At 40.2% G+C, this 26,319-nt stretch overlaps 1 protein-coding gene across 1 annotated transcript; it reads left to right on the forward strand.

Annotated features, from left to right (window-relative positions):
• Positions 1–226: 226 nt before the first annotated feature.
• On the forward strand, positions 227–26,168 carry xrcc1 (X-ray repair complementing defective repair in Chinese hamster cells 1). Its single transcript, XM_079693399.1, has 17 exons — positions 227–745; positions 1,124–1,216; positions 3,036–3,143; positions 3,247–3,405; positions 3,916–3,993; positions 5,283–5,406; positions 5,624–5,748; positions 9,672–9,834; positions 9,920–10,154; positions 11,713–11,829; positions 16,599–16,680; positions 17,200–17,299; positions 21,920–21,968; positions 23,832–23,965; positions 24,244–24,334; positions 24,451–24,526; positions 25,125–26,168. The coding sequence occupies exons 1-17, from the start codon at positions 695–697 to the stop codon at positions 25,230–25,232; spliced, it is 1,893 nt and encodes a 630-aa protein (XP_079549525.1). The 5' UTR covers positions 227–694; the 3' UTR covers positions 25,233–26,168.
• The last annotated feature ends 151 nt before the right edge of the window (positions 26,169–26,319 follow it).

The raw sequence follows: 26,319 nt of genomic DNA on the forward strand, positions 1-26,319 counted from the left end.
GGAAACGAACAGGAGTCATTGTTTAATGTTTTTTATTCTATTTTTTTATAATACATCTTAAAATGTACGTAATGTAATGTAATGTAAATACGTCTTTAAATGTGTAGGTACAGTATTTTAATATATGTAGTCTTAAAAGACTGCGGTACAGCTCCTGAACGATTGGTGGCGATATAAATATGTCGGTGCTGCTATTTAACTGCAGAAGAAGAATCGAAAGCGCTGATTGGATGAAAATGCTGTTGTAGAGAATTGCGTCACAGGACGACACACGCCAGGCTTTTGGTGGGAATATGAGTTCGCTTCCACGTATATATATCTCAAATTAAATCCATCCATATATGTTTTGTAATGTTAGATGCAATACCAACATGACTGGCTATGTGTCAAGTACATAACCGATTCAGAATTTGTGCGTAACATCATTTTATGTTTGATAAAACCACCAGGCTAATCAGGGAAAGTTCACTCCGCCTATTGTTTGCTAGCATGCTATCACGTTAGCCAACAGTATATCTGACTTAAAACAAAGTCAATTTACTTTAATTTCCGAGGCTACATTTACAGCAGCTTAAATGACATCTTGTGCTTTATGTTTTCTTAATTGGCTAACATAGCGTTTAGTGGTTACGCAGCGCTCAGTTGGTTTATTTAACATCACATTAGCTAATTCAACCTGTCAAGAATCAACAACATGCCAGAAATCCAACTCAAACACGTCGTGTCTTGCAGCACCGAGGACACTGTAAGTTCATTATATCACTTGCATTGAATGTTTACAATATTCCTTACACCAATATTTGTAGATGTATTGTTTTATTTAGGCAAATGAGAGCCGTCCTATTACCATTAATCATAACCCTTTGTACGTGGCATATTCTTCTTATATTTTTTAATTGGTACTGTATTTTATATACCTAATGTGAACTTTTAAACTTCCATTGGACTTTTTTGTGCACCTCCCCTCCTGTTTTAATTAAAATATGTTGTGATTTGCTTCTATATTGATGTAGTTCTTTTTGCAATATTTGTCTATTTTAATGTTATGCACCAAAAACCAAATTCCTTGTATGTGAACACCTACTTCAATTAACCAGATTCTGCTGATTCTAATGTAAAACAGGCACACAAGGCAGACAACCTGCTGAGCTCTGACACTTACAGAAAGTGGAAAGCAGCAAGATCCGGGGAGAAGCAGACATCAGTCATTCTGCAGGTATATTTTTTAACACACGTGTTTTCCCAAAGGCATGTTGTTATTTGTCATTGCTGATGTGAAATGTACCTAGGCTCTAGAAACCTGCTGATCCAGCATATTTGATCCAAATCAAACACTGGCGCATCGACCTAAATTGCTGAGTTTTACGTTTGTTATGAGAACTCCACCAAATTAGGGAGTGGGAAAGGAGCTTTTAGGTCATTTGCTACCTCAGACAGAAATATCCAACATAGATTTGTTTTTTACAGATGTTTCGCTACCTGAATTCTGCAAGACATAAAGTCAGTCTGTGGATGTTGTTTTTATCTTAAACTGATATTTTGGGTTTTTGGCTTGCTTCCTTTTTAAAAAGGCTTGTGATTATTTTATGCCGGATCGTACTATATGTCCCTCATTGCCCTTCATTGGTTTAAAATCCACTAAAGAAACGGAAATATTTGGATCCTGACTTACCGTTTGTTATTGCTAAGTGTTGGGCATTCTTATTTTGTGTAACTTCTGAATATCTATTAATCAACAACAGTTGCATGCAATCATGTTGATACAACAACAAACATTCTAAGAATCAGCAAGATTGATACCGATTAAAACATTTGACTTCCCTCCGTTTATGATACATTTGGGTCCTTTAGGGATTCCCTTTGTCTGAATCTTCTTGCTGAGTTCACATAATTGGTTAGAGATTATGCAGAAGTTAATTGCGTCTTTCCAGTTTATTCAAATGCTACTACTGCACATTTTTTTATTATCTGGGAGACAAAAAACTATTGTGCTGCTCATCTTTATGTCCCTCCAGCTCCTGCCTGATGCTTTAAGAATAGCTTATACGGTTTTAAAATGTTATATGGTAGAGTATTGATGTGTCAGGCAGAGTTTCCGTTGCCGGTCAACATGTTAAAGTTTAAATCTTCCGGACAAAATGAGAAAAGTGCCGGTCAAAGTTCTTCTTTGTTATTTATTGAGCTTTAAAACGAATTGATATGATTCAATATTAAACAAACTAATTATAGTAGATTAACTATTCAAAAGTGTACATTAACTTATAATAACACAGGAATAATAAACGGAGCGCTCTCCTTCTCCTGACAGCCCGTCAGTATCATGCAGCTCGCTGATCAGTAGTGAGTGACCCGACAGTAAAACTAAACATATCTATAACTAGTTTAGGTAGTTTCAGAGGTAATTCAAATAGCTACGTGTGATATTCTAACCTGAAGTGTGTGTTTTGTTCCGCTCACCGCTGCATGTGATCATGCAGAGCTGCGTTTCGACTCGTCAGCAGCAGCTGATCTCTCTCTCCCGTCAGATTAGACTTCACTCGCGTTTATGTCCATATCGATGAGATCCAGCTAGTTCTAGCTAATGATATGACTACTTGCTTATCAAGACACCTAAACAATAAGCGTCGCTATGCAACCGGGTGAGGCCGCAAAGTATAGCGCAGCATTATGCATTTGTTTACATGCCCACCGGAACCCCGAGGCATTACCAACAGATCAACGCACAATCAACCCATACAGGACAGCTCTTTCTCCACTTTAAGTGATAGACATTAGAATTGACTATTCTTGTCTGTCACATACTTTTTTGTATGTCACATAAGTTGCGCAACTGATATAGATGTATAGAGAATTAGATTTGCCGGTCTTCAGCATATTTTACCGGTCAAAGTCCTGTAATTACCGGCTAACGGAAACTCCGGTGTTAAAGCAGAGTCTTGTTATATACTTTCACTTCTTAAATCACATTTTTTTTAGCTCTTTGACTTATGTTTGTGTGTGTGCTCTGTTGACCTGAGCTGTTTCTTTTCTCTCAGTTAGAGAAGGAGGAGCAGGTGCACAGCATTGATATTGGAAATGAAGGCTCTGCTTTCATCGAGGTGCTGGTGGGGAATTCTTCAGCTGTCAGAGATCAGGACTATGAGGTATTCTTAAAAACAAACATCACTACAAAGTATTTCTCCTCCTAATTATGGTAATAACTCCATTTCTTTCTAATCCTTTTATGTCAATCCTTTTCTCCCTTAGGTTCTCTTGGTTACGTCTTCCTTCATGTCGCCCACGGAGAGTCGTAACGGCACCAACATGAACCGAGTGCGTTTCTTCGGGCCTCAGCAGCTGCAGAAGAGCGCGACTCAGGAGAAGTGGGACAGAGTGAAAATTGTGTGCAGCCAGCCGTACAGCAAGGTAGAGGTTCAGTCGTTGAGTGCAAATAATATATCCATCTCACTCTTAATCAACAGAATCCAAAAGTAAAACAATTAGGATCTGGACTATTTTCACACCACTTTTACCATAGAGCCACATCATTAGACATCAGTCGAAATGATTGCTTCACATTTGCAGAAACAAATCGATCTGCTGGACTGTTGTGTTTAATAGTCCATTGGTTTTTGTGAAATGAACACTAATACTGCCATACTGCCTAGTTGTTGTCGTGTGCTGTGCTGAAGCGCAATTATCCTTGTACAGTACTGCTTTATATACAGTAATGTGTTCACTGTATTCATTCTTATTTATACATTTCCCATCTATTTACCTCATCATTTATTACATACTTCTGATAATTGTGTATATAACTGACTGTTTTGCACTGTGATTAGACCCTCCTTAATTTCGTGACACTGTGCTTGCATTTTGTAATGACAATAAAGTAATCTAATCTAATCCAAGATGGTTTTGTATCTGTTTTTCTAGAACATAGCATACGGACTGGCCTTTGTGAAGTTTCATTCACCGCCTGACAAAAATGATCCTCTTCCAACAACCTCCCCGGTAAGTCGCGTCAGGTCCCTAAACTCCAACGGGCCTGAAGATGTTCTGTATTTCTGGTTATTTTCACTGAATATAGTTTATATTTGTTTTTGCTGATATGATGACTCACTGCTCACACTAAATCCATACTTTTAGATACCTTATTTTGAAAATAATTATGATTTTTTTTTTTTTTTTCTTATCCCTCTACCAAAGCATCTCTGATGTTATATGTGGTCCGAACACAAGATCTCAAGCAAGTGTTGCCTAAATGAAATAGTCAACAATTCTCAAAATAGTTTCTCCATCAAAATTCTGTCTGATCCTAAAAAAGATTTACGCACAGCTTCTGACCGGATGTAACTTTCCACATTTTGGACTTTTGATACTCAATTATTTCACTATGTGACACATTTGAGGTTAGCCCTTAAAGATATTGAAATGAAATACCCTTTCCTATTTTTAATAAAGTTTAAATAAAGTTCCAAAACAAACCAGTTTGAGAATCCAGACACACCAAAGAGAGTAAACAACTAAACATTCATATTAGTGACTGTACATAAAGTTCAGTAAATAAGAAGCTGGTCTTTGTGATTATGCATCGCACCTGTGTGTGTGTGTGTGTGTGTGTGTGTGTGTGTGTGTGTGTGTGTGTGTGTGTGTGTGTGTGTGTGTGTGTGTGTGTGTGTGTGTGTGTGTGTGTGTGTGTGTGTGTGTGTGTGTGTGTGTGTGTGTGTGTGTGTGTGTGTGTGTGTGTGTGTGTGTGTGTGTGTGTGTGTGTGTGTGTGTGTGTGTGTGTGTGTGTGTGTGTGTGTGTGTGTGTGGCACCTAAATCTATTCTAAGAACTCATCAACTTAAAGATGACTAAACCAGTGTCTGTCCGAGTTTTGGCTTGCCTCTGTTGTTTCTGCTCTCAGCTTTCTCAAGAACTGCTGATCCAAAACCTTTTTAAACCCGACACAGTGCATCCTTGGGTCCTGAGCAATACATCTGCCATGACACAGCAATGCTTGAGTTAATGTGACATTTGGGTTCAAAAGCTTCGTTCAATCAATGTATATAACAAGCTCAGGATTTGATGTACATATTGTCCAAGAATATGTCCTGTAGATCTTTATTCCGTCTTTATCTGTTTTTTAATATACTGTAGCGAGCAACTGAGAGTGAGCTGTAATCAGCATACGCCTGCCAAGTTTCCTTAGATTTCATATTGTAAACGTATTGCTATATCTTAAAAAAAAAAACGACTCCAGCCCCTCTCTCCACCTTTTCCTTTGGCACTAAGCTTGTCTTTCTTCTCTCTTTTCAGAAACTGACGAAGCTGGGACAGTTCAGGGTGAAGGAGGAGCCTCCATCCTCCGCTCCCAGCCTTCAGCCTGGCAGTCTCTTCTTCAATCGGGACCATGCAACAAAGTCCACTACCTCACCGAAAGGTAAATCCATTCATTTGAATTGACCAGCTCCTGAAGCACAATTACATGATTTCATTTCCTTGTTACAAAAGGGCTTATCACCTCAAATAATGAAAAACATGGAAAGTGTGAACTAATTAGGTTTTAATGTAAAGCTCTAAAGGAGACAAAATGTAGATGTTCTTTATTACCAAGCTACTTTGTTCCTCAGCAGCCCTCTGCTCTGTTCTCCCCTCAGTGTCTCCTCAGAGTGAGAGGTTGAGTTACGCTGCTGCTGCGCTGCAGGCTGGCGGCTCCCACTCCTCAGGTGCCGGCCCCCCCTCCTCAGGCCCGGCTCCCTCCTCCAGCTCGGCCTCACCGCAGGTACTAAACATCATGTTGTGTCTCCACTTAACGACAGGTAGCTTAATTTAGAAAACAGTACATCGTAAGCAGAGAAAATAAGAGGCAACTAAAAAATGCATTTCCTGCAGAAAATGCGTGTGAATGCTGTAAACTGTTCATTTGTGGCTGAATTTAGCTGAATATGTTATTAGCTGAATGGTCTCTAGCTGCTTTTAGCTACAAAAACCAAGTACAGTGGGGCAAAAAAGTATTTAGTCAGCCACCAATTGTGCAAGTTCTCCCACTTAAAAAGATGAGAGAGGCCTGTAATGTTCATCCTAGGTATACCTCAACTATGAGAGACAGAATGAGAAAAAGAAATCCAGAAAATCACATTGTCTGATTTTAAAGAATTTTTTTGCAAATTATGGTGTAAAATAAGTATTTGGTCACCTAGAAACAAACAAGATTTCTGGCTCTCACAGACCTGTAACTTCTTCTTTAAGAGCCTCCTCTGTCCTCCACTTGTTAACTGTATTTATGGCACCTGTTTGAACTCGTTATCAGTATAAAAGACACCTGTCCATAACCTCAAACAGTCACACTCCAAACTCCACCATGGCCAAGACCAAAGAGCTGTCAAAGGACACCAGAAACAAAATTGTAGACCTGCACCAGGCTGGGAAGACTGAATCTGCAATAGGTAAGCAGCTTCGTGTGAAGAAATCCACTGTGGGAGTAATTATTAGAAAATGGAAGACATACAAGACCACTGATAATCTCCCTCGATCTGGGGCTCCACGCAAGATCTCACCCCGTGGGGTCAAAATGATTACAAGAACAGTGATCAAAACTCCCAGAACCACACGGGGGGACCTAGTCAATGACCTGCAGAGAGCTGGGACCAAAGTAACAAAGGCTACCATCAGTAACACACTACGCCGTCAGGGACTCAAATCCTGCAGTGCCACAGTGATGCAAACACAGGTATGGTGAAAAAAGAGAGAACCATTCGAAGCAGGAAAAAAAAATATATATCTACCATCTGACAAAGGCCTGTGCTATAATCCTTCAATTAACTGGCTGTTCTTGATAAGTTACTCAGATCAATAGGAGACAGAGATGTTAAGTTATAAATCAAGGGGTTTTATTATTACTTACAGCAGAGGTGGGGAACCTTTTTCCTTTAAATTTTTACAACATCCTCCGAGGGCCGTACACATTTTTTCGAACTCAACCTCTGCTTAAAAAAACTAAAATCACAGCCCATTCATTTGGCCTTTCTTTCATGCTGAGCAAAGAAAAAGCAACCTCTTAATCCAGATATCTCACCGTGACTCGTGTTTGACGCATGCATGCATTCACGTGCACGGTTGTGGCATGACCACCAAAACAGAAAGATATGGACACAAGATGTGTGCAAATGTATTTATTATCCTATCCACGTGAACATGATTTAAGTGGGGGGGACCTAACCTCCTCTAGAGGGGTCTGGGGCATGCTCCCCCGGGAAGATTTTTTTTAAAATATTCAAGTTAAAAGCATCAATGTGGTGCACTTTGAGAACAACATGAGGAGATATATGGGTACATCTTTCATCACCCATTTGAAACAGAACTGTAAGCAGATTTTTCTTTCAAACTCTATTCTTGTTATTTTAACAACTTTTTTGTTACTTTCATATAGTATTTTATACCTGTTAATAATTGAGTCTCTAATGTCTCATTCATAATTATAATGATCATATCAAGGTGTGCCTTAACCTGAATGAGCTGAGGTTATTTGAGCCTCTCAGGAGAGAGCTCTCTTCCACCTGGTTGTAGAAAAGCTCTTTTAAATTCGTTAGCATAGCTAGCTAACCAGATGCTAATAACAACAGATCGCCACTGTGCTTACAACTAAAGACAGCCACGCAAACACTGCGGCATGTGTACGGCTCCTTATGGGTACTGCAATATTTGAAGCGCTGGAGCGGCGTTCCGATGCTCTCCGTTACTCCTATCAGACGAGACATAACCACGTGAAGACACGTTACGCTCGTGTTGTGTTCAAGGAACCTGTCCGTGGCCAGGAAAAACAGGCACTCGCTTGTTTAATTATTTTGCGATCTAGATTCTTCTTCTTTTTTGAAGTGAGAAGTTGTCCATCACAGTCGGATGGACGGACAGACGGACGCCCCCCCCCCCCCCCCCAAAACGAAAACTCTTCGGTTCTCCACGAATTACCCAAGTCACCCAAATCAGCGTTAAGAAAGAGGGAGGCGCCGAAAAGCGACTAATTCTTTTAAATAAGTCTTTAAAAATCAGACAATGTGATTTTCTGGATTTCTTTTTTTCTCATTTTGTCTCTCATGGTTGAGGTGTACCTAGGATGAAAATTACAGGCCTCTCATCTTTTTAAGTGGGAGAACTTGCACAATTGGTGGCTGACTAAATACTTTTTTGTCCCACTGTATGTGTGTTGCTGAACTTAGCGTAGAAATGCAGAAAAGTGAAATTATTTGAATCAAATTGATGCAAGTAGTAGTGAATGAATGTGTTAAGAAGAGAAAAGAAAGCAAAAAGGCTTGGGAAAGCAGCTGAATATTTTAACTGCAAACCTTTGAACTAAAACCATACTTCACCAATAATGTATAAAATATGTGGAATATGTTGAAGTCAGTATGAAGTCTCCTTCAGACAGAAAAGATTAGGCTGAGACAGTCTTTGTTTGTCAGTGTTTGTTTCTGTGCCGAGCACCTATTCATAACACCGGTGTGAGAGCCCAGAGATCAAAGGTGTCCATGGTCACGATGTTATCAAACACCTGTGTGCAGAGATCAAAGGTTTCCATGGTGATGTGCAGTGATCTGTGAGAGGAGAGCCTTTCCATTGATCTGAATGAGAAATAAACCTCTTACATTTGAACGTTTTGTTGAAGAGCCTTAGCAGCTTTCGGTAAAATGTCAACGCGGGAAGCATGTCGGGACCGTGAGGAGCGTCTGAGTCTGCTTTTTGTGCACTTTCGCGTTTCGGGTCAATAATGTGGCATTTTTGGCCAGTGGCGAGCCGTGACTTTTATACCTAGGAAAGATAAGGTCTGACACTGAACAGTTGTTTTACCCAAAACTGTCAAATTGTCCTAGTTAAGTAAAGTATGTGTTCAAGGGTTTTTAAAAGGGTTGTTAACATCTACTTGATCACATATTGTCATTAATATTGTTGTGCATCTATCTCCAAACTTCACCAGGAACCAAAATTCCTTGGACTTGTATAAACAAACTTATACATTTCAGACAAAAAAATTGTTGTTGTTAATTCTATTTTAGTTTTATCAAATGTTGTAAAGGCAGTACTTTTTAGGAAAGACTTGAAATAGGGAGACAGGAGAGGGAATGACACGGGAAAAATCCACTTGGTACCAAGTCCCAGTGCACTTTACCAACTGAGCTTTAGGGCGTCCTACGCTGTTAAATTATACAGGCAGTGCCTCACATTTCTTCTGGAAGCTCTGCTCATTATGTTCTGTTCTTGTTGGTGAAATTCAATTTATTGAATGAATCTGGTACGTGAGCAGCAGCTTAAATTGCAGCTTTCATCAGCTTTAAAAAGTAGGGCTTGAAATATTGCCTGGGTCTGATCAAAATCCCTCAGTAAAACTCTGTATGAGCTCGCTCTGGGAGGAAAATCACTTCTGGGGATTGTCAATATCCGCTACAAGTCATTTGGAAGAAATACACATCTAGAACTGCACAAATTCATGTCTATGCATCGGGAAGTAATCTCAAAAGTGCTTGTTGTGTTGTTTCCAAGGTGTCAGTTTTAGAGCATGAAATGTGTAGACAGTTTTCAGATGTGTGCTCTAGTCCACTCGTCATCCAACATTATCTCTTTCAACGCACGTCTCGTAAACATTAATGGAAAGGTTATTTTTGCAATCTGGAAAGTATCCAATAGTTCTAATATCCATTTGTTTCCACATAGCCTCCAGCAAAGAGAACATTTGAGTTCAGCAAAGAGCAAAAGTCTTCCTCCGGCCCTCCCCCGTCAAAGAAATCCAGCCCAGCTGTCTCACCTGAGGGGAAAGCTGCGGCCCCCAAACCCAAGCCGAGCCCCGCCGGCACGCCCAGCTCCAGCACCCCGAAAGGTAACTCTAACAGCGCCGGAATCTTGAATATAGATTATTTCCTGACCTGGGAATCTTCTTTGACTCCTGCAATTCTTCTCTCCAGCGTCCCCGGCGCAGAAGTCTGCTGATAAGAATCGGGAGAGCCACTCTAAACCCGAGCCTAAACCCAAACAACCGAAAGCCAGCGCGCAGCAGGTCCCTTTCAAACGCATCCTGGAGGGGGTCGTGTTTGTCCTCAGCGGCTTCCAAAACCCCATGAGAGGGGATTTGAGGGAAAAGGCTGTGGACATGGGAGCCAAATACAGACCTGACTGGACCCCCGACTCCACACACCTCATGTAAGTATCCGGCAGAGAGGAAGTGTGTAGAAGACACTGAACGCCTCAGCTGTCCTTACTTTTAATAGTATGGCAAGGCAAGGCAGGTTTGTTTATATAGCCCCTTTCAACACAAGCCAATTCAAAGTGCTTTACAAAAATGAAAGACATTAAGAAACACGTTTATAAAATGGCATTTAAAAACACTCATTTCAAAGCAAAGATAATACAACATGAACAGCAAAAGGTACATGAATTAAAGTTAGAGGGCAGTTTGAGATACACACATCTGAAATGTTTAGCTCTGACTCGAGTCATTGATAACTTTTTAGCAGAAATAGTTTTCTTTGACCTCACTTTCTTTCTACTTTCTTTTTGAACTTATCCTTTAGTTATGTCAAGTGTTTCATGCTAAACAAACCCCCCTTTTGAAAATGCTAATCTGCAACCCAATGTTCCGAAAAAAAACAAAATTCTACGGATCCTGGTCATATTTGTGTAGCATATACATTTAATTTGCTCCCAGGCATTCATGTGGCTTGCTGGTTTTGGACCCCATCTGTAACCCCAATACACGTAGGGGACTTAAGTAATTTATCAATTACAATTGACTTCTTCAGACTTATTTTACAGGCGTATATTCAGATATTTAGCATGAAAGTGTTGATGCAGAGAAGCTACATCTGTCACACAGCTGCATATATTTTACATGAATAGTGCAGGTTTGTTTTTTAGAAAGTTAGATTAAACACCAAATTGACAAACAGTTCAATGTGTCAACACTGTGTTGTTGACTGTCTTTAGAAACACATCAACTAAATCAGATTTTCTCATCTCACCCTGAAGTAATTACTGCAGGGGACACAATAAACTCAGTCCTCTGGTGGGAAGGATAGCTCAGAAATACGTCCATAAAAACAAAGGGAAGTTTGAACAGAGCTACGAACCAGCCAATATATATATATATATATATATATATATATATATATATATATATATAACATAGTGCAGGATGTTGATCACACATTGCATAGCTGTGTTTAAAATGTACATTTGGCAACATGGCTGATCTGTATTGATGTGTCAGTTGAGAGACAAAGTAAATATTTTATATTCGTAATTCAAGAGATAAGATGGAGCTTTATTAATCCCCGTGGGGAAATGTAGTAGTTCAAACAGCAACAGGGTAAGGAGGAAAAACAGGACCACACAGATTCATAAAATCAAAGATAAAAATATAAATGATGGAGAAACTATGAAGTAAGAAATAATACAAAATAAAAATGAGCATTTATACATATTGGGTCATATAAACTATGAAGTAAGAAATGAATTATAATGAATGATGATTTATATGAAGGGCAAACCCCTTTTTTAATGAATAATTGTTCCACAGATGTTCTTTCATGAGTTTTTATTATCTGTAGTTGAGTTTTATTATGAAAAACAGACTTCTGGAAGGTGTTAGCCTCGTGTTCAGTTTGTTTTCATCCGGATCTCTGAGGGCAGCCTCTTGTCCTTTTCATCGTCTCTCAGGTGATGTAACCATGTGTGTGTGTGTGTGTCCTTTAATCTCCAGCTGTGCCTTCGCTAACACCCCCAAGTACAGCCAGGTGAAATCAGCAGGGGGCATCATCGTGCGGAAGGAATGGGTTTTGGACTGCCATAAGAAAAAACAGAAGATCACCTATAAACAGTAAGAGAGCGAAACCCAAAGAATGATCTTACAGTAAAACTGTTTTGATGATTGCATGTCGAGGTAAAAAAAAGGCCTTAGCCACAAGAGCAGCTGCTCAGGACTCATCCACAACATGTGTCCAACATGTGAATCCTCTTCTGATGAATACTTTCTCTTCAGCCACATCTGTACCTTCAGCCACATCTGTACCCTCTACATCCAACAATCTGCACACAGCACTCACACTGATTGAAGCGTCCATAAATACACCTCTCACAGCGGTGATGGCTGCCTGCTGCAGAGAACATTGTAACCTTGAGCAGCTGATGCCTGTTGTGATCACAAATTCAACACAGCCAGCTCCAGCAGCTCTCTAATGATATGATAGGATTATATGCCTCATTACAGGAGGTTCCTCTGCTACCTTTCTGTCATCGCCCCCCTTTAATCTTTACTGAATAATGTGGAGCAGAACTCTCGTCTTGCTCCAAATGAATTAGAATCGCTCTGTGCTTGTGGCGCACTGCATGAAGCTTTGCTTTATTGTTTAGGGGATTCCTTCATAGTAGTTGCTTCTGTAATAATGATGATGATAATGAGGCTGGATGGTTGTCAAAGGTTATGAACTTGCTGGTCTCAGGCTGCTAATATAAGGTTAGCAGAACTAGTGTTGTGGTAGAAACGGTATAAGCTGTCAAATAATTAGCTCTTAAAAATATATAGTCTTTCTTTCCGCAATTTATATTGTTATTGCAATTTGAAATGTAGAATCAGTTGACAAATTTGACTGCATACCAAGGTGAGACGCTGCTTACATTAGAAAACAATTTTAAAAAGCCATCACTTTTTCCTAGAGGTAACATCATTACATCCCTTATTTGGTCCGGAACAATCCAAAATCCAGACAGATAAAATGTTTTATAAGGTTAGGAGGAATAAAATGAATGTTTGGACTCTTTACAACGTGGAACCTCAACATGTTTGCCTGACTAAGGAGCTTTTTAAATAAATAACGTTAAGATGGCTTTTTCCTTTTGACAATAATGAGGTCCTTCCAGCCATTATCTCATTAGAAAATTGAGTCCATTTGTGATAAGTGTAACGCAGGGTTTAACAGTGTGTTGATGGGCCAGCATGACAATGCAGAATATCTCCAAAGTCAAGGACGGACATGAAGGTTGACTGCTCAAAGGTTTTATGGTAGGAAGAGACAGACATCCTTTAATTCAATAGAGAAATCCTGGTTAGATTTTCAATTTTTGGCTCAGATGTTGGCTATGAATCTTGGAAGTCAGTCTGGCTTCCAGCAAACATTGCTAAGTATTTGTATGACTCAACAAAGTTAAGTTCAATGGAGGACAAGTCAGTGACAAAAAATACAATGATCTCGTCTTCATTATCACTGAGTTACAATGTTGAATATTGAAGTCGGTGTGTTCTGTTTACTTAGACACTGCTATTCAGAAAATAGTTAGACTTTTAACGCATAAACTGAATGACCTTGTCTCGTTGCATAACCTGCTCATTTTCAGAATGTGGTGCGAGTATCTGGAAGGGGCCTAACGTTGTTGGTGGTAATCACAAATATATATTTTCATTTTGCAGCATGACACATTGAATTTCTTTAATTGAGTAATTGAAAGATTAATCGATAACGAAAAACAATTGTCAGGTTGCAGTCATTGCCGGAACCATCGCTCTCTGTTATTAGTGTGCCTACCTTTCGTGAATGTGAATGTTATTTAATTTGAGTTATTATCCGGTTCCAGCGGGGTAAATGTGAGGATGAGAGCGAGTGCACGGCAATCAATTTTGACTTATGTTCATCTTCAAGGCTCCAAATGGAAAACCTTTTGATGAGATGACTGTGAACAGCAGCAGTATACAAATCAGCCAGAGAATTGAATATGAAAATATATATTTGTATATACTGCCACAAGGCTGTGGTTTTATGAAATCTGATCATTCATTTAAGATTTTTTAAAAGTGCATAGAAGAGAGAAGTTCAGTGCAGCCTGTGTTGTCATTCTGCCTTACGCTCGACTGTCATTCTGTCAAAGATCTCTCACCCTTGCCCCCCCCCCCCGATCTGCTATTGTGCAGCCTGCAGCTTTGATGATGTGTCCTTTATTTAAAAGCTGCATCTGCTATGGGTAATTAAAGGGACCACTTACTTTGATGATCTCAAGTGCCCAAACAAATACGCACCCTCTCAAACTGTCGCTCCATCATGCACACACTTCTCTCTGAGGGTGGGGGGGGGGGCACGTCCGCTGCTTCAGCTGCTTCAGCTCCTGCCATGCTTACGTCATGTAAAGTGTAGTGTATGTTTAAAAGAGACTAAGTGCCCCAGTGACCAGTGACGGTCCAGAGATGGACAGAAAGAGAGGAGAGCCCTCGAGGAGCATCTCATCACAACGGAGGGTTTGTGGAAGACTGAGATGAATACATTTGGTGGAGCATATTCCACCGTTGTAATTATAACCATATTTGTCTACCCAATTTGGAAAAGCTAGAGCAGATACTGAACAACAACACCCTAGAACTTGCTAAAGAACTGCAATTACCAATCATTTATTGAGAGCCTTATTTGTTTTTCTTTTATCTGCTTCCACTGAAAGACAGGAACAGCCTGAACAACATTGTTAAAACCTGCTCTAAGGTCATCGGAGTGAAACGGAGGGAACTCCTTTTGTAACCAGCAGATTCTGCGCAAAGCAGAGAGCATACTGGCCTCTCCAGGTCACGTTCTTGCAGACGAATTTCATGTGTTGCTATCAGGGCGTAGATATGCTCTACCTACTCTTACGACAAATCGCTTTCCAAAATCATTCATCCCTTCTGCACTCAACATTTTTAAATTCTTGATAGGGTTTTTAACTTGATTATTTATTGATGTATTTATTGTAATGCTATGAAACTACTTATCGTGTACATTGGAAGGATCCACATCCAGGCTCCCGGGTGTATCTGTGTTCTTTCTTCCTGTATGTTCCTGCCTGTGTCTGCTCACAACCAATTGCCCCGTGCGGGATTAATAAAGTTGCTGATTGATTGAATAGAAGCCAACGAAGACCATTGATGTTCTCCACATCCATTTTTATATGAATTATAATACAAGGGACAACCCTGTAATCTTATACATTTTATGATATGTGCAATTTGTTTAGCATCGTTGAGGGCTGAAGTGGGGGCACCTCGTTACTTGTTTCTAAAATTGTGGAGGAAAATGTAACTTTAAAAAAAAAGCAGAAGCTTTCATCATGTTGTACCATCTCTAACAACCTGTGACTCCAGTTCTCTGTAAAAGGAGCAGATCCAGCTTGTTGGTCTGCTTCTTAGGATGACACTTTTATTGCCATAAGCAACTGCTTCTGCCTTACTCCTTACTACTCACCCACGGTGTCATTCCTCTTTTTTCTTTCCTTGGTACTGAGTTCAATAAGAGAAGAAAGCATAAGTCTGTGAAATGTCTCCCTACTGAGTGAGCGGTAATAATTACAGCTTAAAAGTGGTATCACCTCCTTCAGTCTAATACCGTGCAGGTGCCTTCATAGCTGGAGAGAAATATATGGAGAGGGTGAGGAGATGTGTCAGCCCTCATTGAAGCCTCTCACATTTTGAACATTTAGATTGTATTCCACCCCCTCTCTCTTAACCTTTGCAGTGGTCATTACAGATATACTCCCTCTTTTGGGTTTTTGTTCTGCTAATGGTTAACATTAAAGGTCCCATGACATGGCCATTTCTACCGATCATAATTCCATTGTTGAGGTCTACTAGAATAGATTTATATTGTGCAATTTTCCCAAATCACATTGGTTTCTCTGCATCTCTGTATGGTATGTGTATTCACTCTGTCCTAAACGGCTTGTTGGAGCCCCTGCCCCCCCCCCCTCCCTATGAACCCAGTGGCCGTGTGCGAAACACAGCCCGACCACACACACACACCCGCCGCCTGGCTGGGAGTTTGTGTGTGTGCTCACACTCCGACTCACAGCCTCGCCGTGTCCCGCCGTCTCGGAGGAGAAATCGGCGGAGCTGCAGCCGAGAAAAGATTGAGTCTGTGTGTGTGGGAGGAAGTGTGTGTAACGTAACGGCTCCACGGATTGGTCTATTTGGACCAATGGGTCCATTTGGGTATGGGCACGTCACTGTACCCAGGAAGAAAACAATGGAAAAAGAGAACTCTCCAACGAGGCGTTCTGGGGCAGCACAGACGGATCTGTTCTGTGTTAGAGCTTTACTCGCTACAGGGTGTACTTTGAGGGTTTGTGACTCTGCAGACCGTTTACATGCAGAAAAAGCTTCATAACACACAAGGGGACGGGTATCAACCGGAAAAGCATGACATGGGACCTTTTAAGGTTAGATTGGATGCAGACTGTGTATCTCCATGTAAAGGGGGAGGGATTTGTACTTGCTTACTCAACCTGTTGGGTCAATCATCCCTAAAATAGACACGAAGAGTTCTGGGACAAATCCTGGGTTGAAAGGTTTTCTACTCTTTTCCCCTCTACTGCAGTAGCTCAGACTTTCTTTCCAGCAGACACTCTTCAAAGCTTTTGGCATCGGTAATGTTTAAAACATCAGGATATTAAACGTCTGGTGAAAAGTATTACCTGGGTTCTGATCCTTTGTTCTACTATTGCGCGACAATGGCCCACTGCCATTTGAAACATAGCAAAGCTGATTGATAGCAGGATATATCGTGCAGGCGTTCTTTTCCCCTCTGGTCTTTAATCATCCGGACACATTTCCTTCTCCCGTTCTTTGTCTTTCTCCAGGTATCTGATGGATGGAGCAGAGTCAAGCTCAGAGAGCGAAATGGAAGTGGATGAACAGAGTGAAGAGGAAGTGAGGACAAAGGTACATTTTGTTTTTAGTAGGCTAATTATCTAATCACTCAGACACTCAAATCCAGCACGAGACACTTTTTGTTACGCTGCTATGGACAATCTGCAATAAATGCACCTTTTATGGACAATCTGGCACCAAAGATATTGAAGTATATATTGATTGCTGTGTTTTTTTTTTATCTTAATGTGTGCATATGTGTAAATGTTTCTGACTGTGTGTATAGAATATACATATCTGTATAATTTTACATTCGGGATTGTTGGAAACGTCAATTTGATATCTCCGTAAACACAAACTGAGGGTGTTTCTCAATGTTGAGTCAAGCTGCTCCAAAGCCACTATTTCAAGCATACTATGTCATCGAGTGGCGCCGAAGGACTGTTTAAATGCCCAGCGTACATGTGCTACCAAGCAAGCCTCCTCGACATTGAGAAACGGCCCGTGGGAGATTGACATTAAAGACATCAATAATACTTTTTCTAGTTTCTAACGGACAGTTTTAAAACGTTGTCCATGTTGTCTTTGCAGACTCCACCAAAGCAGCAGAGACAAGTGACCCCGAAAAAGACGCCAGAGAAGAAGAAAGACGAGGATGAGTATGCTGGCTCAACTGATGTGGATGAACCAGGTTTGAGGCAAAACTACTTTATAAAGTCACCCTGTGAAACAATTGAACTGAACTTTACCCGCGCATTCGTTTAAGATTCAGTCATCATAGCCACTCCACTCATTTCTATACGTACTTTAGAAACTCTTTGGATAAAAAAGATAAGCCATCCATTGTTCTGGAAAGTGCATGCTAGACGAGAACTTTAGAAAGACTCCTATTGTTTGTCAATTGACTTTAATTGAAGTTGATCTGAAACAGGCAGACATACAGTACAGGGTGTATTGATGGGGGAAGAAGTGGGCTGTCAGTCAGTTGAAAAGATAAATAGAGGAAATAAAGAATGAAAGCCAAGCTCAAGAGCCACTTTGAATACACTCAGAGAAAAGGAACAAACTAAAAAAAACTTAATTAGGAAAAACGAGCATTTCAGCATGTCGTGAAGGCCGTCTTATTTACTTTGGTGCTCCTTTGAACTCAGTTAAAAGTGATGTTGAACCTTGAGGTAAAACCTTGGGTTATGTACCATGTGCTCAGATTAAAGCCAGTAAAAAAAGAATAGCCAAAGGGAGAGTCTGTATAAAGTCTTGTCCTTAAATGACTTGGTAGGTGAGGAAAGAAAAGTGTCTGAGCATTAGTGGATTTCATTTCAAATTAAATGTAGATTTCCTCAGACTTTCCACCCAGAATAAAAAGGTCCTGCCGTACTCGACAAACTGCGATGAGTTTCTTTTATGTCTGAACAGAGAATGTTCTTTCACTGATGATTGATCTTCACTAATAATTGATTTAATTTCTCTAGGATTTTTGTGCAGAAATACAAATGATCACGTTTGGTGGAGTTGACTTTTCACAACATTCTTTTGGGTCCGGAGTTACAGTACGCAGCTCTACAAATATTTGAAGTCCTTATATTTAAGGTTTAAGATGGTGTAGAAGAGGCCCTGTGTAATAACTTTTAGTTTAAATTATAAACAGAAGCCACAGATTTGTGTAAAACAATAGAACAATATGATGATGACAACTTACCATCTGTAGTTAATCAGAAAACAGACTTCTAAGTCTAAAAGTTCGCATGTGAATAGATTGTTTTTAAATTGTTCTTTTTGTTTGCATCTGGAAATTAAGGTTTGAATTGAGAATTTTCTGCTACCTGAAATCTTTAAAAATGTTAAAATGGTTCAAAAGATATATATTTTCAGACACAAGTCCTGTTTCTCGCTTGAGGCCAGGAAAAGGCTAGTCTCTGTGACCTTTTGACCTGTGCTGGACTATGTTGATCTGATCTATATGAATGCACCTGCCGACCTGATCAAGTTAGATGCCGCCTATCACAGTGCGCTGAGATTTGTTACTAACTGTAAAGTATTAACTCGTCACTGTACCCTGTATGCCAGGGCAGGTTTGCCTTCACTAACAGCCGCGTGCGTTGAAGCTTCAACGCTTCTGCCCATTCACTTTGAATGGGGTGACGTCACGCTTCGCCGAACTGCATTGTGGGAGCGAAGCAAAAGTTGAGCAATGTTTTTAACTTTTGAAGCTTCGGCGGAAGCGTCAGCCAATCGAATCATATGCCAGTACAAGCTCTAGCCAATCAAACCGCATGCTCATGTGTCCGGGGCGGGAAATTCATGTGATTGGTTGTTGGTCGAGTTTCAGCCCCCCCCCCCCCGCCGGCAAGCTTCAACGCACGCTGCTGTGTGGACGGGCCGTAACTGTACGGAGGCTCTGTCACTGGTACATGTTTATCTATAAAGCCATGCTGGGTAAACTACCAACTTATATATGCTCTTTGATCTCACAGAGAGTGGCAAGTAGCTATTGTCTGAGATCTCATGCTGTGGTTTTGTTACATGTGCCAAGTGCTAGGACTTGACTGTCTTTTGAGAACTTTTCTAGGCTATATTGTATATTATACATATTATTGTTAACGGAGTGAAAGGCAAAGGAAGTTGGTTTTTAACCGTGCAAATTACAAAAAAAGCTTTGCCTTCATAGGAATAGTGATGACTGCAAGAAAGTCAGACCCCTAAAGCGTGGTGAATGAGACGGGGTGTGTGTTTGTGGGCGGACCACAGTCTATGTTGTTAATGTGAAACACTGAGTTAACGTCTGCACTACCTCAGGGTCACCCACCGAAAAATAAACTCCAATGACACGCATAACACGTTTCCAAAAAATTGGAGGAAGCAACAAAGAAAAAGCACAAGCTTGCAATTAAGTCATAAATTACATTCTGTAAATGTGTATATTATATTGCGAAGCTTGAGAGCTACATATGAAGTGGCTTTTACTCATTGGCAGTGATTCATTCTAACCGGGGATGGAGAGATGTTAGATCTGGAGCTGAAGAGGAGTGAGTGAAGTCAGAGGGGCGAGGGGGCAATGTGAGGGGATTAGACAAAAGGCATCACCTTTATGAAGAACAACTGGATGATTCGACTAGGCCACCGTGAAAGGGACATGTAATACCTGTGAAGGGACTTGTGCATGATTCTCATTTCTATGGTAATGCCGTGGCAGAAATAAAGTGTTGCTGTGCATCGATGAGGCAACACAGCAAACACACGCAAGGCGACAGCATTCAATTAGACCTGCTTTTGTTCCCCTCAACAGCACAGGATTGTATGGACAAGTGTTACCAAGGTTACATGATTGAACCTGCTGATATGTGTCTGTCATTGATGGGTGGATTCATATGGCATTTTATCTTTCTGCTATGCATATTGGAAATATACAGTAATGCTGCGTTCACGCCGGACGCGATGCGAATATTTGCTTCGCTCTAAACGCTCGAGTTTCACCGCGGCTGTCAGCTGTGTTTACTCGCATCATTCAAACAAGACGCGTTGGCTAGGACTACAACAAAATGAACATATTTGACCGTGATTTAATTGTAATACACGTTTCAAAATGATGCCGAAGTAACAACATACTGATACCGGTTAGTAAAAACCATGAATTAATGCTTTGACAAGTCTGCAGACAGACGGCAGGCGAAAAACCTTTTAAAATGCGTGTTTTCTGAATGGAGATCGGATCGATCAGGCTAAGCTAACGTTGTATCTGCTCCGTTCACACTCACCAGCGACTGTATTCGCCATGACACACACAGTCTGTGGTTTGTTCTTCTTTAACTTCTGTATAGTTTCTGAACAGATATGAGGAGCTGTGTGCTAACTGCTAACAGCTGATGTTTTCTGGTTGAACGACAGTGACGGCAGGCTGAGATCCTCACCGCTGATTGGCTACCGCGAGATGGCGTCGCGCGAATATGACGCTTGAGTTGAACATTTTTAACTCGAGCGTTTACTTAGTAATTATTTATCTAATATATCATTCCAATAACTTGTATAGACTCGTATTGGACTATTCCACTTTTTTTTCTTCTCTCACTTTTTTAAAACTATTTTTCTTTTTGTATTACTTTTAATATAGTATATTTTAATATTGTTTTACTATTGCCTGCTTATCTGTATTATTGTGTTGCATTGTTGGAGATGCCTGTGACCTAAGATTTTACTCTGTAGCTATGTTAGTTTGACAATAAAGAACCTTGAACCTTTTGTCACCTTCAATCGCCTCAATCGCGCCGCGGAATTCGCGTCCACCGCTTCATGCTCGCCGTCGGAGCGAAATCGCGTTTGTCCGTGTTTTTGCATTGACTTTACATGTAATCGCACCTCCCCCAAACATCGCATCGCGTCATAAGAGCATAGCATGTTGTAAAAAACATGAAAAATGACTAAGAAGATTTCATTTTTGGACATTTGATTCTAATATTTGGTTTAGAGATCAAACTACAGTGATGGTAATTTAAGAAACAAGGATTTATAGTCAACGCTTGCATATAGACTCTGTAGCGGCCAAAATCATATAGAAATAAAACAGATAATTAACTTAAAATAATACAGCCGCTGAGGCACTAGTTAGCAGATCTTACGCAGGGCAATGATCCAGATCCAGACAAGATTCTCCATTTGTGCAGTTTATTCCGATAACAAAGTACAACGAACAGGTTTCCTATATCCCTTTTCCTTAAGCCTTTCCTATGGCTTTCCTCTTGATGGCTTGAAACACCCTGGTAAAAAAACGTTTGCCTACTAGTGCTCTGGCTCCCACCACCCACCTGTCTCCAATATATACAATTACACCAGGTGCTCTAATCACCCAGTGCCCAAAACATGCCTTCAAAATAAAAGCATAGAAACTACTTTAACTTATGAAGCTAACTAAGAATACATATAAATAAATGATTATAATAATAAACAGCAAGAAAATAAATGTTAAACTATTAAATAATATAAAGATATATATATATATATATATATATAGCTCCAACAGACTCTTATTTCACTACTTGACTTTTTCTATTACTACTATTTTTCTTTTTGTATTTACTTTTTAATATTTACTATATTTCTCTGTTTTTCTGTATTATTGTGTTGCACTGTTGAAGATTTTCATCGACATAACTCTGTAGCTATGTTCGTATGACAAATAAAGAACCTTGAACCAATGAACTGATATGATTACCTATATATTTATTCGCTTATTACACACATTTGCAAGGTCTTTTCATGCAGTAAAATAAGACTTGCATATTGACAGTTTTACCATATTGACGACTACTTTTCACAGGAAGTGGAGATGATGAGTCTGCCGTGGACACTGAGGACGAGCTGCAGAGGTAAACAAAACAAATCATGTGAACGATGCTGTGTGTAATGATGTGGGCGAGTTTGTTCTTCCATGTAATTAAATGTTGTCCACAGAATGTCATTTGTTTTGCTTTAACAACTTACTGTGCTTGTTAAATAAGCATCGTTTTCTGCATCAACAAAAAAACTAGCTTGTGACCTAAGGGAACGTTTGTGTGAAATCAGTCAGATATTTTATTGGCATTTTGTATTATGCTTCTTAATTATGTCAGTGTTGTAGCGGATTCCCAAGGGACCAAATAGATGTCGTTGTTTTCGGCTATTTCTTCCTTTCAAGATAATCTGTAAAAGAGGTTTGACAGAAACACTCACAACTTTAGAGCCACTAATTGCTGAGGGAGTGGTTGAAGGTTTTCTGGGAACCAGGAACTGAAAGATTATGTTGAGAAGAGAGAGTTGTTTGCTTTACTTCATACAACACTTCTTAAACTACCATCTTATATATGGTCTGTGTGGTGTGCGTTCATACTGATATACAGGATGAACTGAATTATCTCTTTTTAAAGATGGTTATACGTAATTCACACTCTATATCGCGTATACACTCTAAAGCAGGGGTGTCCACACTATGGCCCAGGGGCCAAATGCGGCCCGCGGACCATTTTCAATCGGCCCTCACTCAGCAAATAAAAAAAGTATAATGACTTAAGTATTTTAAACTTCTGCTTTGTACTTCTTAAATATATATGTTCAAATATATTACACAGTATTCATGTGTTAATAAGCCCACTTTTAAAATAAATTCAGTCAATTAAAGTTGTAAACATGTTCGATAAATTCTAAGTTGATAAGAAAAAAGCCCAATAACTTATTTTCATAACAACCTTGAAATATACCCTTCATATTTCCTCTTATGATAATCAATCTGAAGCGTCTGTTTTAAGGAATGAGCTGCCAACACAATAAATGAAACTCCCTGGAGAGCTGTGAGCTGTTTCTTTCTTAATGCATTTTCAAGTATCAAGAATGATTTACCTACATTGGATTGATTTTTCCAACTTGTAACTTAAAAGGCAAAATACCTCGAGTCAGCGGCCCAGACCTTCTTATATTTGTCTGTATGTGGCCCTCTGTGAAAAAACTTTGAACACCTCTGCTCTAAAGGGACTAAAGTCAGTGTCAAAGAAGGAGCTTTTTTAGAAAAAGCCTCATAAGCTTTAAGAAAGTGAGATCTGTTGACCCTGCCAGTGTGACTGCCATTAGCACATGAGCACATTCCCCCCATTTTAGCTTCACCGCACTGGCTGTCCAGACATTTTAAGATTCATTTTAAAAAACGTTTTATTTACTTTTAAATCCCTCAATGGCCTGGCCCCGCCCTACCTCTCTGAGCTGCTACACCCCTACACTCGCCTTCTCAGGTCAGCTGATCACCTGCTCCTTAATGTGCCAAAAACTAAAACTGTGCTTTTCCCTTTTACGGCCCCTAAAACTGTGGAACGCTCTGCCCCTCCACGTTACACAGGCTCCTACACAGTCAGCGTCTAAAGCCCACCTCTTCTCCTTAGCGTTCTGCGTTTTGTAGATTGTTGCTTTTTTTGCTTTTTAAATGGTATATTGTTTTTACTATATGGCTTTTATTCGTATTCTTGTTTATTTTGTGTTCGTACCTTTTTATTCGTTTTTGTTTTGCGAGCTGTGCTGTGGGATTCCTTTGTATTTCTCTGAACAGCACTTTGGTCTGGAGGTTTTAAAGGGCTTTATAAATAAAGTTGGATTGGGAGAAGTGCTTTGACACTAAAACAAAGTCGAGAAGTTTCTTCCTTTGAGCTGCAGGCAGTAGCACAATTGATACAACAATATAAGGGGTCATGTTCCTGTCCCTGTAATAGGGTGGAGCACGAGAGCAGACAGAAGAAAGCTTCATCAGACAAGAAGGTGAAGCAGGAGGATCCATACGGGGGGTCCACAGATGAAAACACAGACGCTGAGGCTGAAGAGGATCTGCCCATCCCTGAGCTCCCAGGTGAGGCTCTCTTTGTTCTCGTCTCCTGTCTCTGTCTGTTCCTATCAAAGAAACAAGATGTCCTCCATTACTCTTTGGACATTGCAAACCCTGACAGAAAGTAATTGGATGGCTTTCAGGAAACACCACACACAAACATCAACTGTTTTTCTCCGTTTTTCTTCTGTGCTTTGCTCCGAGTCCTTTCTCACCCTTTATCAAATAGCACTTTGTAATTGCTCCACATTCCCATTGTATAGTAGTAAGCCTTAATCTGCCCCTTTTCTCATTTCCTCCAGACTTCCTGAGAGGAAAGCACTTTTTCCTCTATGGTAAATTTCCCAACGACGAGAGGCGCCTTCTGCTGAGATACATTGTTGCCTTCAACGGGTGAGAAACACAATTTAAGAGCACAACACAAGTGCATCACGACTTGAATTGGTCATGGGAATTCACTGAGATGTTCATGATGACCGTATAGAAACATAAAATTATCTTGGCTGCAGGCTGATCGAGGACTACATGACGGAGAAGGTGCAGTTTGTGGTGACCAGTGAAGGGTGGCACGACTCCTTTGAAGACGTGAGTTTCATTTTTCGTTTCCCCCTAAAAAACATGAGATTTCAACATTTCTGTGCATAAGGACACGAGTCTTAGGAGGCTACGTACACTGTGATCTACGGGCTTTATCTTTATATTTGTTAACCCTTTTGTTCGCTGCTGAGCACTTTGACAACATGGATATATCCTTCAAACACATCATTTAGACTCTTCTATCTGTTTGGCTCGGCGGGTGGGGGTTGCTTTATCGAATGGTCAATTATACAGAGTGCACAGCTCCATTTTTAAAAAGTAGCAAAGGAAGACATATCCCAAAGGCAAAAACACTTCTTTGGCATTTGCTTTTAAGCAGCTCCTTCTCTTTTCACAGGGTATAAATAAAAGCATTGCAGCAAATTGGGAACCTGACTTTTTAGCCTTGCAGTGAAAACGCAACACTGTGGGGAAAGAGTGTCCTTTTTAATCTATTTGAAAAGGGTATTTGAGAGCCTTGAAAGCATCTGAACAAGCAGAGTTTCAGAGCTTTTTAAAGGATCATACCGTTTGGTTGTCTGTGCATTATAATGCAACACTGGATGACCTTTCTTTCCCCTCGCTTTCACTCTCCATTTCCTCACAGGCGCTGATGGAGAACGGCAATCTGAACTTTGTCAAACCCGCATGGATTTACGCAATCAATGAGCGACAAAAGATTCTGCCCTATCAGCCCTACTCCGTTGTCCCCTGAGCAATATCCTGTACGTACACACACAGATGAGCAGACACACTTAAGCTCAGTTTCCTGAACAATGGAGCAAAGGTTTTTCTTTCTTCTGATTTGCAGCTTCCTGAGAGACAAGCAATAAACAAACTACAGTTCATTAATGCTTTTACACTTTCTACTGGCCATCATGAAACGGGGTCAACCCTGATGTTCCTTGCTTTCTGCTAAGATGGGAGAAGAATATTTTTTAAATGTGGTGTGTAATGTTAGGATAAGGTTAAGATTCATTGTTAGCTTTTTAGTTCAAGGTTGTTAGTTTTAGCTTGGCCAGAAGGGAAAATCTTCTTCATCAGTGTCGTGTCAAGCGCTCTTTCTTTGTGGGCAAAGCACACACACTCTGATTCCTCTGTTACTGGGATGCAGTTTGTTGCTGCTCACCTCAAGAACCTCAGACTCTCTGGAAATAAATTACCCCGCCGTCCTCACTGCCAGCAGCACTGATAACACTCTGACTTGGGTAAGCGGGGAGACCATTATGAAACCAGCGGTGAAAGTCAGCTGAAGAAAAGTGCCATTTTTCCATTGCTGCAGCTACAAAAATGCAGAAATCAGGAAACAGTATTCTACAACAATAAAAAAATTCTGGAGTTTGTTTTTCTCCTTTTATTTTATTATAAGCCATGATTTGGAAAGTGATGGATTTCTCTGTGTCAATGCTTGATAATGCTTGAGTTTGTGATTTGGTTTTTGTGTCATGTTCGTGGAATGAATATTAGAAGAAATTGAAACAGACGTCAGTGTTTTGCGTCACTCGAGATTTCCTTAATGCTTCATAAGACAAGAAGAAGAGTTGTCGAGCTTACCGCCTGCTTTTCCGAAGCAATTTAAGTCTCTTTAACTTGTTTTTTGTTCTTATGCTACTTAATTATTTTTGTCAAAATAAAAAAAATTGGTTTTTAACGGAAGGTATTTCTCTCACAATTATTCATCTAACTGTCTTTGCACTTAGCTGCTCTCGTCCCTTCCTATTCCTCCCTCTCTGTGGCTGCAGCTCGAGAGGCACTTCTCTCTTGAAACGCTTTCTCCTCTCTCTTCAATTTACTTCTCGTCC

Source organism: Notothenia rossii (assembly GCF_949606895.1).
Source record: "Notothenia rossii genome assembly, chromosome: 7".
NCBI classification, from domain to species: Eukaryota; Metazoa; Chordata; class Actinopteri; order Perciformes; family Nototheniidae; genus Notothenia; species Notothenia rossii.